The sequence below is a fragment of the Octopus sinensis genome, linkage group LG26 (assembly GCF_006345805.1).
Source record: "Octopus sinensis linkage group LG26, ASM634580v1, whole genome shotgun sequence".
In the NCBI taxonomy this organism is placed as follows: Eukaryota; Metazoa; Mollusca; class Cephalopoda; order Octopoda; family Octopodidae; genus Octopus; species Octopus sinensis.
This window is the reverse complement of record NC_043022.1, coordinates 11,017,031-11,033,793: the sequence shown is the minus strand read 5'-3', so window position 1 is coordinate 11,033,793 and position 16,763 is coordinate 11,017,031. Positions and strand designations below refer to the sequence as shown.

Sequence of the window (16,763 nt, the reverse complement as noted above, 5' to 3'; positions counted from 1 at the left end):
CTGATGGGAGGGGGGGCTTTCCCTGTCTTCATACTCTTAATTGCTTTATCTACCAAGGTACTGTCAACTCGGATAGCTGGTCCCTCTGTTGGGTCGACATTCAGCAGACTCTCTTTCTCCCAATTTTCTTTATTGAGCAACCTTTCATAGTGGCGTCTCCAAACCTCTCTCTTTGCAGCCTCGTTTAGTGCAAGTGAACTATCATCCACGTGGACACATTTCTCTCCTACATCACAATTCTCTCTCACACACTGTCTTGCAACAGTGGATATATATATATATCCATGCTGGCATGAGTTGGATATATATATATATATATATATATATATATATATATATATAAATTATATTAGAGATAAAACCACTATTAGGCAAATCAAACAGTGAAAAACATAAACCAATACATAAAAATAAATATAATTAATATAATATACAAAATATATAAAATATAAAATTTAAATTATTTAAATTTAAAATTTTTAATTTATATTTATAAATTTTTATATTTTTTTTAATATATACATACATACATATATCCATGCTGGCATGAGTTGGACAATTTAACAGTGGCTGGCATGTCATAAGACTGCACCAAGCTCTAGTTTCTGCTTTGGTATGGTTTCTATGGTTGGACTCCTTTCCTTACAGCAACCACTTTACATCTTGAACATTCAGGGTCAACTAGTTATAGAAACAAATGGAATAGAAGAGGAGATGAAGAAGAACACACACACACACACATACACACACACACACACACACACGCATGCATGCATATATATATTTATATATATATTTGTGTGTAACTAACTCCTCCAATATTTTTTTCAGTACCCTATTTCCTTCCTTCACTTCCCCTCTGCTGGACTGATATTCTTTGTGTCCAAATCGTTCCCTATCTCTAATCATCTGTTACACTAGTCACTCCAGCACACTTACCTTCCCATCCAAGTTTTCTGTTCTTCTGTCTTTTATATTCACCTTGTACTCTAACCTCACATCTCTCTCCGAATGGGCAAACCATGTATTCATTTCTTCGGCAAGATGCTTGCTCTTCCCTCTGTCTTTTCTTATCCTTCAGTATCTGACTCTTATCTTGTGAGTTACTTGATGACTTTACCACCACTGGTGCCACCAAAAATAAAAAAAAATACTCAGTACACTCTGTGAAATGGTTTGCATTTGAAAGGCATCCAGCTGTAGAAACCATGCCAAAGCAGACATTGGAGCTCAATGCAGCCCTCTGGTTTGTCTGTTCATGTTGAACCATCCAACCCATGCAAGTATGGCATGGGTTAAATGATTATGATGATGATGAAGGAGGAGGATTAAGGATATTTTATTGCTATTTCTTGTAGTTTGAATGACTCCATTTTACCAATGTATGTCTGTATATGTGTATATAATTTGTGAATGTTTACACATGTGTAGATGAGATTTTCATATTCCTATCCCCAATGTGTATATGCTTCTTATAAATAATTTATAAATAAGAGTCTATACAGTCACTATACAGTGAAGTAGTGTACACAAATGAATGTATTGAGGATACAGCAAGGGGTGACTGATAGATGTTGAACATATGCAATGTATTTGCATGTATATATAACTTGTGAGTGTTCATATTTAGTTTTCATATTACAATTAACAAGTAGTTATATTTTTTGCTCAAGTTAACCCTTTCTAATATGCTACACTACTTGTTTTACTGGATTTTGAAAATCATAATAAATCAAGAGGGTCTTAACAATTAGCTTTCTTTATTATTAATCAATGTCTGAGACATAACTTAACAAAAATTTCTTACACAAGATCATTATGGAATGATTTAATTTAAATAGTAGCAATTAAAAATAGACAGTTTTCATTCATAGAACTAGGGACAGTTTCAAGCAGTTTGGTATCATAAGAGTTTAAACTAAGTCACTTTTTCTTTGATGTTTATTAATGTTTTGATATAATTTTTTGTTGAAAACAGTAAGACAGGAAATACATTATGGACAAAGTGGATAACTTGGATGAAGAATGGAATGAAAAGAATGAGGTACCAGAAGAAGAACCTCTGCAACAAATTGAAGTTTTGGTGCCTGATGTTCCAAATGAAGTAGCACACACAGATACTCTCAATGAAGGAGAATACACAGATGTTCCTAATGAAGTGGAGTACACAAAAGAAGGTATTGAGCATGCATCAAGGGACCCACAAGATGTGAAAGAAAAGGCATTTCTTGATGTTGGACAGTGGGGCCCTGAGTCTGATGATGAAACTTTATCTCTGTCTTCCGGTGCTAGCCACATGTAAGTTCATGAATAATTCTTCTGTTACAAAGCTTTTCTGTTAAAAAAGGAGTTCATCTCTCTATCACTCTCTCTCTCTTTCTCTCTCTCTTTCTCTCTCTCTCTCTCTCTCTCTCTCATTTCTCCATTTTAAGCCTGACCTTCACAAGTGATTTAATTTACTAAAAAGAAGAAAATCAATAAAATATATGAAAACTTAGTATAGACATAGCTATAGCCATGTGATAAAGAAGTTAAGAGGTTCACTTCACACCTACATTCTTCCATGGTTTTATTGATTATCACGTTGGGCCAAGTGTCTTCTCCCTTAGCCTTGGGTTATAAATTTTGGTAGAAAGAAACTGTAGAAAGTACCAGTCAGTGAAAGCATGTACCATGCTTTCACTAATTGTTTTAGGTGCCTATATAGTCATGAGCAAAGACACCCACTCAGTTCTCCTACTCTTAATCTGGCAGAACTTCCAGAAGATGGCAGCTGTAAGAGAGAAGACTCTACAAATTTCAGCTGAGTAAACTGGAGCAATGTGAAATTAACTACCTTTCTCAAGAACACAACTTGTCACTTAGTCACAGAACCTAACCCCCTCCCTTAAGATTGTAATTTTAACACCCTAACCACTAACCCACACTCTTTCACCATCATGTGTGTGTGTATGTAAATGTGTATTTGTATGTACCAGAATAAAATGGTGCATTGCATTTCATCCATTTACACCAAATGTAACTTAGCTATTTAATAAATAAAAGCCAATATAATAAGTAGCAGACTGAAATAAGTAATGAGATTCATAATTGACTAAAAACTTTGAAGATTTTTACCTGATCATATGTACCCTACCATAGCTACATTCCAACAACTGAAACCAGTAAAAGAATAAGAGGTTAACTTTAATTATTGGATTTTTAATAAGTGCTTTATTTGTTTTATAGAAGTATTGAAGAGGATAATGAAAAGGACAAAAGTCCAGAATTCCAGCTGAATCTTCACAATTATCTTGAACTACAACGCTATCTCCGCCTTCTAGACAATAACTTAGAGAGATCTCAGATCAACCTCGATCAGTTATGGTAAATCCTTTTTTTATCAAATGAATTTTTATCCAGTAATTTTGGTACCAGTAATTTTGCTTTTAACTCTTTTAAAAGCAGCCTGTCTGAGGTTGCTTCAAGTTCTTTCACATAGATCTATCTACCTACCCTATTGAATATGTTTGTATTCAAACGCCATCAAAATCTTATATAAAAAGTTCAAAGCACTTGTTTAATAACGACAAAGTTAATTATTTTACTAGATTTCTTTAAATTTGTAATTATTTTTTAAATTAAGAAGATGAGGAAAATAAATTTTGTTTTAGAAAACTTCAAATAAAAGATTAAAAGTGAGAAAGAAGAATGCCATGTGAAAACTTTATAACATGAGAAAAAGCACTTTTGCTGAAAAAAGAAACATGTGTAAATCTATGATTTGAACAAGTTAAAAATAACTTAAGAAAAAGCAAGATAGCCAAGGAAAAAAAATATATGATGTCTGTTATTTTAGGAAAAAAAATCTAAGATAAAAGTACACATGGCTACAGTTAATGTGACAAAAGTTTATCATGACTATCTGACATAGTAAAAATTAATCCTTTGACATAAACCACAAGAGCTGATAGAACAAATTCCTGAGTTTAGTTTCTATAGCAGTAAGGAGTTAAAAAACAAATCTTCCTCTTTGATAAGATATTAACATCTTACATGTACTGGTACATATTTCCTCAAGATTACATGAATTGAGACCGAATGAAAAGAACATATTACAGCAAAGAGACAATGAGGTAAATGACCACTGTGGATTTGATCTCACTGCTGTGTTCACTTGGTTATTTTAACTCTACATTTAATCTATAAGCTTGTTGGTGAGATTTCTACACAGAAGCTTTCATTCTGGCAAAAAATAAGAACCAGTAATAGATAAGTTAATAATAATTCTCTTCAAAAACAAACAAAATCAGTCTTATACTTTAATAAGATATCTTTATTGATACTCTCCTTCCTCTCATCATTATCATCATCATCATTGTAATGTTTAAACTCATTTTTAGGGAGGAGTTTAAGCAATGCCAGGAAAGAATTTTCATTTTAAATGAGGAAGAAGAAGAGGCCCGCCTTGAGTTAGAAAAGGCTGAGGCTAGCAACGAAAATATGTAAGTCCTTTTTTTTTTCCACAAAACCAAGTGTATTCTTTGTTATAGTAAAGTTTGGTATTTTGTCAACATGCTGCACAGTAAGGTTATATAGGCATAAACATGGTCATATGGTTTATGAAGTTCACCTCACAACCATGGGGTTCCAAGTTTGATCTCCTGCTTGTGCTGTACTTTGACCAAATGTCTTTCAATGTAGCCTCTGGGAGATGGAAACTGCAAAAATTTGTAGAATCATCATCATCATCATACATCCATTTTCCATGCGAGCACAGGTTGGACGGTTTGACCGGGGTCTTGTTAGCCATGGAGGCTGCACCAGGCTCCAGTCTGATTTGGCAGTGTTTCTACAGCCGGATGCCCTTCCTAAAGCCAACCACTCCGTGAGTGTAGTGGATGTTTTTTACGTGCCACTGGCACAGGGGCCAGAGCAGGCTGGCAAATGCCCACGATCAGTCGGTGCTTTTACATATCACCGACACGGACGCCAGTCAGGCGGCGCTAGTATCTGCCACATTCAGATGGTGCTTTTTACATGTCACCGGCACGGGTGTCTTAACTACAATTTCCATTTGAATTTTTATTTTAACGTTGACGTTCTCGACTCAACAGGTCTCCTCAAGAACAGCGGGTCAATCTACGATCCAAGGTTAGCACAGCAGGCCGTCATGCGAGCCATGAACTCACTTAGAATATATATAGATATGAATATTCTATTGAAACTTTCTACCTAGGGGATCCACCCATTTCCCATATTTTGGATGTCTGATTCCTGTCAGATTGCATCACTGTGGTGTCTGTTGACAAAACTCTTTCTTTTACTCTATCATCATCATTGTTGTGCAGTTAAGAAGTTTGCTGTGCAACTGTATAGTTCCAATTTCAGACCAACTGCGCAACATCTTGGTCATGATGTATTTTTTAGCATGGCCCTGAGTTGACTAATATCTTATGAGTGAAATTTCATAGACAAAAGCTTGCCGTCATATTCAACAATATGAATATTCATATCTATATATATTCTAAGCGAGTTCATGGCTCGCATGACGGCCTGCTGTGCTAACCTTGGATCGTAGATTGACCCGCTGTTCTTGAGGAGACCTGTTGAGTCGAGAACGTCAACGTTAAAATAAAAATTCAAATGGAAATTGTAGTTAAGACACCCGTGCCGGTGACATGTAAAAAGCACCATCTGAATGTGGCAGATAATAGTTGCCCTATGAGACAGGTGATACAACCCTTCATTCTACCTAAACCTTCCTCAAACCATGCATCATCCAGACACAGCTTAAGAACCACATACCAAACCTGCACAAATAAATTCCATGAAAGGAAACCTTAAAAACATCTTCTAAAAGGACCATGTCAAATTTTTCTATTTTAACACCAAAACACAACATACACAATCACTACTCATATCAAGAAAACATCATTGCATCACACCCCACTTAAACATGAGCGGCACTCAGTCAGAGCCCTCACAGTTGCTCCAGACATTAGGCCTCACTATTGCCAAAAGTCTCTCATGGATAAAGTACATTCTAAATATATCTAAGACCACATGTCATTCTCTACAGTTCCACAAATTTCATCAGCCCCCAACAGTTGTTGGTTCTCTACAAAGCTCAAGTGAAGCCCACAATGGAATATTTCTTCCATTTCTGGGATGCTACTTCAGCTACAGAAACAGACTTCCTTGCTTGTTTCCAGAGACAAGCTACTTGACTGATTGGTGTAAAATCACTCGTTAACATGCCCTAATTTGGGGCCTACATGCATGCTATTTATTCTCCCAACCTTTTCTACTACTATAATAATGGCTTCTAATCTTTGAAGCTGGCTGATCTTGAGCCACCTCCACTCATGCACTTCTAGCCACTTGTCTCTTCTCTTCTCATCTCCCCTGGTGTCTTGGGACCATGTCCTGCTCTGCACACTATATCCGGTCCTCTCTTCATAATAGTTGCCCTCTGAAATCTCCATCCTATTTATCTCTTTCCTGCAGTTGTCAACATACAAAAGTTTAAGTAGAACACTAACAGAGTTGGAGGGTGAACTATTTATGATCTTGCTGGTTGCCAGATTTTTAATCGCAGAATAGGTGGAATTAGACTCCCATCTGTCATTTCAGCCAGTTATGTGTGTCACAGTTTTTAAATGTGTGTAAAGTGAAAAGAAGGAATAACACAGCACAGCATTGTTTATGAAGTATATATATTTGTTCTTTAGCAAGTGTGTTAAATCCTGTCAACTCAGTTTGCTGTTTTGGGGTGAAATTAATAAACTATTATCTTCAAACTTGATCTAAGTGGTCTTTGCTACTACTTTCCTTATTATCAGACACATCAGAGCAGGATTGGGGAAGCTTTTTAGTACTGGGGTGAATTTCAAATGTGTAAGAACTCATGGAGAAGCATTTCTATGGAAAAGAAATTTATCTTCAATTTCACAAATTTATAATTGTGTGAATCATATTAACTTACTATTTCAGTCATATATATATATATATATATATATATATATATATATAGGTTTCTGCAGACTTTGTCAGCAGACAGTTTAAAATTTGACTGTAAATAAAATCTTGTCTGCAGGCAAGTGATTCTCCCACTCCTATATTACAGGATTAAAATGTCAACTGGAAGGAAAGAGTTCTTTTAATGTCTACCACCCACACAATGAAATTAAGTTAGAAATATTCACCAAGCTTTAATATTGTATGTCTGCATCAGAATGAACATTAGTTATACTCTAACTAATATTTATAGAGACAGAAATCCTTCTGAGTTAATGAACCATATAGGGAGGAAAGAGATCTCAAATGATAAACACTGTAGAAGACAATAACCAGAAGCGAACTACAGTCTGGACAACAGAAAATAAAAGGTCAACTGAACCTTGAAAGAAAGAAGTAGGACACAGAATACAATTAGATGCCCCAAATTATGGGAAATAGTAACTTTTATTTACACTCATTCTAATATTCCTGTTCCCATCCTATAAAAACTCAGCTTGTTTAGTCAATAAGGTGTTTGTTGAACCATTTTATGATTGTATTTCTAATGAAATATGTTGTATATTTGTGAGTTCCAATTAATTTTTAATTAAGAATTTGGTGGTATTTAGTCATTCATGAGAAGGGTAATATTTAGTTTAACTGCTTTACAGTCAGATACCTTTACCATTAAGAGCATGGATGAATGATTCAATAGGAAACTGAATATTAATGGACAACTAACAATGAGTTTCTGACAGCAATATTTTGTGGCCATGTATCTACACAAAAATATTTAACTCTTGAAGTGTTCAGTTTGAGATCAACTTTGTTGTAAACAGTGTCAATACAACTACTTCATTTGCTTCTACTACTGATACCAGCTCATCAAGTATGAGCAAGCAACCTAGCAGTATAAACAATAAACAATTAGAATTGCAACGTAGACTCAGGTGAAATTCCTCCCTCCCATTTATCATACATACATGCATTCGAATGCAGCAGGGAACAGCTAGCCTTTGGCTGCTATTTGGATCCCGTTGTGTCCACTACTCTGATTGGTTGGTATTAGCGCAATTTGTCTCTTTCTCTGTTGTGCCAAATTGCCATGTATAACCAGTCAGTGGCTCAAAATAGAGTAGTGAACAGGTTGTCCCATGTGATTTATTTAGGGCCTCCAACTGGCCAGCCTCGCCTGGCATGTAAAAAGCACCCACTGCAGTCACGGAGTGGTTGGCATTAGGAAGGGCATCCAGCTGTAGAAACACTGCCATATCAAACTGGAGCCTGGTGCAGCCTTCTGGCTTCCCAGATCCCAGTCGAACTGTCCAACATGCTAGCATGGAAAACAGACGTTAAATGATGATGTTGATGAACTGGTTATAAATGGCAAGTTGGCATGGCAGAGTAAGAGACAAATTGCGCCAATACCAACCAATCAGGGGAGTGGACACAATGGGATCCAAACAGTGACCAAAGGCTAGCTGTTCTTTGCTATGTTCAAAAGCACATATATATAATAAATGGGAGAGAGGAATTTCACCTGAGTCTATGCTGCAGAATCATTAGAGCAGCAGTCAAAATGCTTCTCAGTTTTTAGTTATAGTCCTTTACATTCTCAATTCAAATCCTCTTGACATCAACATTGTGTTTCCAACTTCCAGGGTCAGTAAAATAAAATGCTAGGTATATATTGTGGTCAATTTATATTCCTATAATACATTTAAGATACAAATGGAATTATGATAGAAGACAAGATAAATGTCTCAATTTGAAGAGTATTGAGACTACCATTAGCCAATAATACTGATGGACAGGTCACCTATCTATTTCTCTTTAGCTTAACCTCAAGAAACCATAGGACTGATGTTTATCACTGATTTCTATAGTATTATCTGGATGAGACATAAACATTTCCATTGATTGAACACGTTTGCAGTATCTACATAGATGAAGCTGAACAAACAAAAGACTCTTCGTGTGGTTGTTCAAATTGCTAGAAACAGCAACCAAATCTCCCTTAAGTAATACTGCCTTAAAATATAGAAGGGTCCTTTATATAATGTAGTTCTAGATACTGCCAAAAATATATAAATATATATCAAAGGTTTGCTCAATCAGGGTTGTTCTTGGGCTATAGTGATAAATATAACAGAACCTCATATAGATCTAGAGGACGCAGTGAAACTAAATGTCACTCTAGCATTTTATGTTTGAGTTCACCAAACATTTCATCTGCCTTGTTTCTAGATTTTAGGTTCTGTAGGGTGAGGATGATGCAGGTGTTCACAGTTAAGTTGATTTCTATTGACATCTTACTCAAATCCAAACGGATGTCATAACTACCTTCAAATGTTATTATAGCCAAGTTTGCTTGTTCATCAGTAGATCATGAGCAGACAGAGTTTAGACTTTTTTATTATTGAAATCAGTGGTCATCTCTAGATCAGTGGCTCAGCAATAGATCAGTCACACCAGTAATTCAATAGTTCAGTGGCTCACCAGTAAATTAGAATCTCAACAGTAGACATTAAAAAAGATACTAAATTCCCTGCTCAATTCTCCTTTCTCGTCTCTAATATTTGCAGGCTCTGATCCAAACTATACTTCACATATCATCACCTACTAACATGTAAACCACACATAATGTCTCTTGCCAAGCCACACTCAACCTTTCTGTAAAGACCACTCTTTTTCCTCAAGCATTACTCTGAAAGTGGTGTGTGTACAACATGGATACTAATCTCTCTTTCACTCACCTTGATATGAGCAACAAGAACTTCCAGTTCTACCTTTCCCACATTTCTAAATATCCTTGCTTTCCTTCTACTTCTCTTCTAACTCCTCCAACTACCAACAACTCTTACTCCACTCTAAAGTCATCAGCTATAACTTTAACACTCTTAATTCTTCTTAGCTCTTCCACTCATCTTATACTGATGCCACAGGTGCAGAAACAATTTTTTATGGTTCTCAACTCTTTACATCAATTAGTTTCATCTTTTGCTGGCATTTCCAACTGACCTGCAAACACTTAAAACACCTTGAACTTTTCTCACCTCCAGACCCAGCTTGTCAAACCATTGCTGTCCCTACACCTATCAGGACATCCAACCACTACCTTAATGCAACAACTACCCACCACACATTAACATATAATGCAATGCTCCCATCTCACCTTTGGACTCTATGACACTTCAATTCAGCTGACTGGCCAGAGATGCTAACAAACCCTAGCAGCACGTGTACTTTACCTTTTACCCATCAGACACCTAGGCAGGTTACTAAAAACCATCTTTTGGGATATCCCTCCACGTCTCACATACCACCAACATACATATGTCCAATTCCCCCAAAATCATTCCTTTACAGCTGCACTAATTCAGTTCATATAACAAATACAGCTTACACTGTATAGAAAAAAAGAGGCTCCCCTATAAAGTGAGCAGTTTTTACCAGCACTACAGCTCTTGTAAGACTATCATATTAAACTCAAAGGATGCCTCCATGCATCACAGTTCATTAAGCAGTATTTCCAAAGAGAAAGCTTTGCTGTCTGCTTTACATTAATTCTACACTACAAAACACTATGTAAATGTTCTTCAAAACTATCCCTCTCCAGTTCACTATGTTCACCACCATGTACACATGCGCATTATTTACAAAAATACCTCCTCTTACTTATTACTCACAAACAACGCACATCTAAAGCTAACTTTTCTCCTCATTACCCTCCTTCTCTTGCTCTCTCTTTCTCTCTCTCTCTCTCTCTACACACACACACATATATATATATAGTTCAAATTTACAGAAGATGAAGACAGGTGAGGGCACAACAAGCAGGTGTTTTAGTTTGATACTCAGAAAGAAAAATGAACAGACTGTTTCAGTCCCAAGAATGGAAACCTCCATTACCTTACCAACAATCATTATATTGCTCTTACTTCCAATAGCTCAAAAGTGATAGTGATAGTTATTAAGAACTACCTTCTGCATCACCTTGAATCCCTCTTCTACCTTAATTACCACTGGTACAGCTTTTGTAAATCCAGATCCATTGGTCATCTACTCTTCTGTATCACAAACAAAGTAGATCCTCACCTTCTACGAATTTGGTGCAAACAATGTCCTTTCACTTGATGTCCACACAGTATTCAACCATATCCAGAACACAAGGCTGTTTACTTCATAGTATGGCAGTTTATATTATTATAATATTATTAAGTTTCTTAAAACAAGAATATTTCTGTGTGGCTGTTTTTAATATATTATGTTTGGAAAAAGGGTATACTGGTCAGATAAGATGTTCCAAGGAATGTAGGCACATCTGTGTGGTTAAGAAATTTGCTTTGCAGCTACATGATTGTTTCTAGTTTGTTTTCACTGCACAGCATTTTAATCTTGTGTCATCTATCATGTAGTTGATCAAAGACTAGTAAATAAAACTTTGTGGATGGAAACTGCATGGAAGTTCCTGTTTTAAGGTTATCAATTTAGTCTATTGCCTTGTTTAATACCACCACCTGACCCTTTTATGCCTTTAGTGGAGTCTACTCTGTTGCAGCATTTGAGCCTGATCTGAAAACAACCTCTTCCAATCAATCTTAGAAGTCCTGAAAGTGTCATGGGTAGCGCCCTGACTAAACCATAAAAAATTTTCTAAATCATCATAGAATGTTACTTGCAACACACTGGTGACATATCTAGGGCAAAATTTATACCATTTGTATTAAATGCAACAGCTCTTAATATAATCTAGACTCTTAATAAAGCTCTTGGTGATTTATTTTCATAGCATGGTTCCCAAAAGCAAGCCCCTGATAGAAGACCAATATATTTCCCATTTGCTAGTAAAATTTTTTGTGATGTTTTATTTTCTTGTCAGTCCATTGATAAACAGACTTCAGAAGAAGTATAAGCGTATCTGTGAAGAAATAGATCTGGAGAATAATCTCAAAATCAAAATCAGAGAAATGCTTGATGATTCTAGGTAAGTAAATTAACTTATTTAAGTGAAGTGGATTTACTTCAGTAAGGTGCAGGCATGGTTGTGTGGTCAGCAAGTTCACTTCACAATTACATGGTTCTACATTTGATGTCACAATGCAGCACCTTGAGCATCTATCATACTCAGACTGACTAATGTCTTGTGAGTGGAATTTGGTTGATGAAAACTGTGTGGAAGCCTATGATATGTATAAAAAAGTGTGTGTTTGTGTATGTCAGTGAAATGTAAAAGCAAAATTGCTGAGAAACTGAAAATAACCAGTGCTTTAGAAGTACTTTGAAGTATTTGTTCTGCATTGAAACACTCCCTTTTTTTTTCATCGGTTGCACTGTAAACCAATGACTGGCCCATTGGAAACTTGTAACTAATGATGCTGTTATTAAAACTGATAAAATTATATTTAAAAAGGTAGAAGAAACTGAAAACAGTTGATAAACTTAATTTATTGGAAACCTTATTTCTTGTTCCAGACATATGCCACTCTTCTCAGTTCACCTATAACAGCATGAAGTGAATTTATTTCAGTCAGGGATTGAAATCTAATCACTAGTATGATTCACTGGGAGCCTGTTTCTGTATCATTTTTACCACCCTTTTATTATCATAATGATAACATGTGTGACTGTTTGCAATATATATAAAAAAAAAAAAGATATGGTACAAGCAATAAAGTAAGCAAAGTTGTGATTTCACAATGTTTTCAAACAATTTCTTAGGGTGGGGGCATTGTTTTTTTTTAGTCATTTTGTGAATTTTTGCTTTATTGGGAGGACTCACTGAGATGTTTTGGTTATTTATTTTATGTATGTTTTCTTCAGTTTCACACTGGTCAACAAACTCTGTATCAAAGCTTCAGTTGTATTTCAACATATGTCAAGCACATATGATGTCACACATCCACACAGTTTAGTATTACACACATAAGTTATAAATAGTGTTCTCTGTAATTTGTCATGGTCTGTGTGCACAAAAATGCTTTAGTGTGCACATTTTCCCTCAGCAAAACAATATTATGTGTACACTAGATTCCTAAATACACAAAACTTGAAATTATTCAGATAATTTAAGTATATCACACGAGAATTCATAGACCACTTTAAAGTTTGAAGACAGAACTAATGTAGAACTATAGTTACTGTATGTGAAGTAAATTTCATCTAGTACTACAACTGAAGAAGCTGGTGTGTAGTTGCCACACTATTATAAAGCAATAGATTGATTAAACGTCTGTATATATCATTTGAGTTATTGTTAATACAATTATAATTTTCCAGATTACTAACCTCATATTTAAGCACGGAAAGTGTTTTAGTGTTTACATCTACCCTATGCTTGAAATGGTTTGATCTCTGATCTTCAATTGTATTAATCCTGGATTTGCACACAAGTACCAAGCATAATTCTCACTCAGAGCTTTTATTTCTAAACCTAGAGTAGTAACATTCTCATCCAACATGCTCACTGATATTTATATGTGTCAGTGGCATATTGGATTAAAGCTCTGAGTAATAGTCTTGTTTTGGTTCTCTAGTACAAATTCAAGAATAAGACACTTCGTGATGATCAGTGGTCAAACTAATCAAACAAAATGAAGTGTAGATATAAATATTGATATTTGTGTTAGAACTACAGTGCTGTATAGTAGTGAGGCACACCATGTATGAACATTTCTCTGATGGCATCAGGATCTATCTTTTTTCCTTATTTATTAATACTTTAGTCTTAGCTAAGTTTACTTTTCCCTACCTAGAATTTGTTTTCAGATTCTACTACCAATTCAGCTATAAGAACTAAGTCCTCTGCATAGAGGAGTTCCTAATGACAGCTAGTCTTAAACTTCTCTTTTATGACTTGGAGGACTATAGTGAACAGAAGGGGTATGAAGACTGAGCCTTGATGTACTCCTATCAAGCTGAATTCATCACTATACTCTTTACTAAATTGCTAACTGCACCTCTATACATGGCTTAAACAGCTCTCACAAGCCAGTCATCTAGCTTCCTCAGTGACCACCAGACCATAGAGCATGGAACCCTGTCAAAGGCCTTCTCTAAATCAACAAAGACCAGTTACAGGGGCTTGCTTCTGGCTAGATACTCCTTCAGTGGTCTTGCTAGAAAGATGACATCAATAATACATCTTTCTGGCACAAAAACCAAACTGCATCACATCTATAATTCTTTCAGTAACTTTCATAATGTGATCTAACAGTTTTCTCTGTTGTTTTCTTTCTCTAGCACTTCCCTTTTACCCTTGAAGCTGTTAACAACAAATGATATTGCTACACCAGTCATTGAGTATGGCATCCCACTTGATTAACTGAGTGGCTAACCAGAAATTTTAAGCATTTCAGTTGTGATTCCTGTTGGACTAGGTGCCTTCTCTGCTTTCATCTTCTTAACCATTCTATCCACCATACTGCTGTCAATGGATATGGCTGATCCTCTTTTAGGTCTACCTGCAGTAGACCCTCTTTCTCTCATGACTTCTCCTCACACAACAGCCTCTCACAATAACACGTCTATACCTCTTTCTTTTCAGCATCCATAAGATCAAGAGTGTTGTTGTTATTCTACACACACTGCTATGCAATGACTTTTCTCTTACATACTATCTTGCAATCCAGAATACTTCACATCTCTATCCTCATGTCTTGCAAAATTAGCAAATTTCTTACTGTCAACATCTTTCCTAAGTGCATTTCATGTTTAGCCTCCCTTTTTGCTACTTGACATTGCTTTTTGCTGCCCTGCTTCTTCAATCTTTCCAAGTTTATCTCTTAGCCTTTATAGCTCTATATGCTATTCCATCACCTTATTAAGCTCAATTTGGCAGGGATCTTGCACCAACCTCAGGTTTGATCTGTTGCTTTCAGTAGGTTTTCTTCCATGTTATCATTTTTCTATCTTCTCTGCCTTGTCATAGGTGTATGGTTAATTCTATGTTCTTCTCCAAATAGCCTTCTGTCACTGATCAACTGGCTTGCTGGTTACTTGAAGTTGGTGTTGAAAATGGTAGTCATTTGTGTCAAAATACACTAAGAACCTTGATCCCACTTCATTTCCTCTACCATAGCATAGCCGCCATGTATGTCATAGAAGCCTGAGCATTGAATTGGCCAGCTGAGGTCTCCTACTTCAGCATTATGTGTTAATTGGTGTGAAACAAAAGAATATCAAGAAATTTTGCAAAATTATTTCTTTTCACTTGCTGTTAACAAAAGTTTATATCACAATGGTTTAACGTAACTTAAATTTTACAGAAAGTCTGTGGTTTCAGCAGAATTGAGGAGGAACGAGTTTGTACATGACAAGCAGTTTTTACTTGAAGATATAGATATACTGCCAAACCAGGCTGAGAAAACACAGATTAATCTTTACATTGAAGAGCAAAAGGCACAAAGAGCAAAGAAAGCCAAAGAGAAAAAACTACAGTGAGTATTTTTTTTTCCTTTACTTTTTTTTTATTTCAATTAATAGATTGTATCCTTTTTTTGGGCAACACCTTCAAGGATTAAGTTGATTATATTGACCCCAGTACTTATTTAAGACTGGTATTAATTTTATTGATCTCTATTTGTCAAACTGCTACCTTCTTCATATAAAAGAATTAGATATCTGTTCAGGTTACAATGCTGTTTGGTTGAATCTAAAATGATGTGATTACTTTGTGAATGTCTTACCCACACAGCTTTGCATACTGATGAAAATAGTTTCTTTTTATTTAACATAAAGAATAGTGAAATTTACATTTGAGATTTCCAAAATACTTTTGTGAATATTCACATTGGTTTTCAGGCTGGCATAGGTTGGGTGAGTTGTTACAGTACAGGTCAGTTCTTATTCAGAGTTACTACTCCTCCCTACCCCCAGGTGAGTTACAGACCATGTCAAATTCATATAATCCAATTTTGCCCTGGCTTCTCCTTTTAAATGCAAACCATCTTAAAAAGTGCAGTGGTGCACCAGCACTGGAAAAGTTCCTTTGGCAAGACTAAGAAGTCCTCTCTACCCTACGTTGTCTCTGCTTATTTGCCAACCACTTTGCAGAGGGTCCCCAGGTGCATTTTATGACAGCGCCAGCACTGGAGAGGTTATTTTATCTCTGACAAGACTGTAGAGTCTTCTCTTTTTCTAAGTTGTCTCAGGTTTTTCAAGGAACCAGGATTAAGAGGATAACAGAAGAAAGAATGACAAAGGAAAGAAACTGAGGGGGTGATAGGGGAAATGGTAATGAGAGAGTGAGGCAAAGAGTCACGTATATAAGAAATAAGTGATGAAGAGATCAATGTGAGAGAGAGAGAGAGAGAATGATGGTAGGAGAGAAAGGGAGAGAGGAAGAGTGATTGGTGTCAGAGAGTAATAAAGGAGAGAGTAACAGAAGAGAGCAATAAAGAAAGGCAATGGTAGTAGGAACTGCATTCAAACATATCCAAGATCTTCTTTCATTCCACAGATGATGTGATAAGAGAGAATGATGGCAGATGTGATTGAATATGAATTGATCCAAATCTTAGACTTGACACTACCATTATTTTAACATTCATTCATTAGCTATCTTTGAATAGGTGAGCAAGTTTTCTCCAGCACTGTAGATTGCCACTTTTCATGATCTTTTGTCATTTCCATGGAGATATTTACCATGTAGTCTTCACTATTTTGTCCCAAGTCTTCCTAGGTCTCCCTCTTGCATAGATTCCATCCACTTGGAGCCCTTGGCACTTCTTTATGCAGCTGACACACTCCATATACATCACATTACCATACCTGTACAGTTG

At 36.0% G+C, this 16,763-nt stretch overlaps 1 protein-coding gene across 2 annotated transcripts in view; it reads left to right on the top strand.

Moving 5' to 3' along the window:
* The first annotated feature begins 1,968 nt into the window (after positions 1-1,968).
* Positions 1,969-16,763, top strand: part of LOC115224670 (cilia- and flagella-associated protein 74-like) — a 129,343-nt gene continuing 114,548 nt past the window's right edge. For both annotated transcript variants that reach the window (XR_005003893.1, XM_029795528.2), the window contains exons 1-5: positions 1,969-2,298; positions 3,229-3,366; positions 4,383-4,484; positions 11,864-11,968; positions 15,249-15,419. Coding sequence is in view for 1 of the 2 variants with exons in the window: in XM_029795528.2 (XP_029651388.1) it covers positions 1,997-2,298; positions 3,229-3,366; positions 4,383-4,484; positions 11,864-11,968; positions 15,249-15,419 (818 nt within the window). In the remaining variant the exon portion in view is untranslated. The remainder of the gene's footprint in view (positions 2,299-3,228; positions 3,367-4,382; positions 4,485-11,863; positions 11,969-15,248; positions 15,420-16,763) is intronic.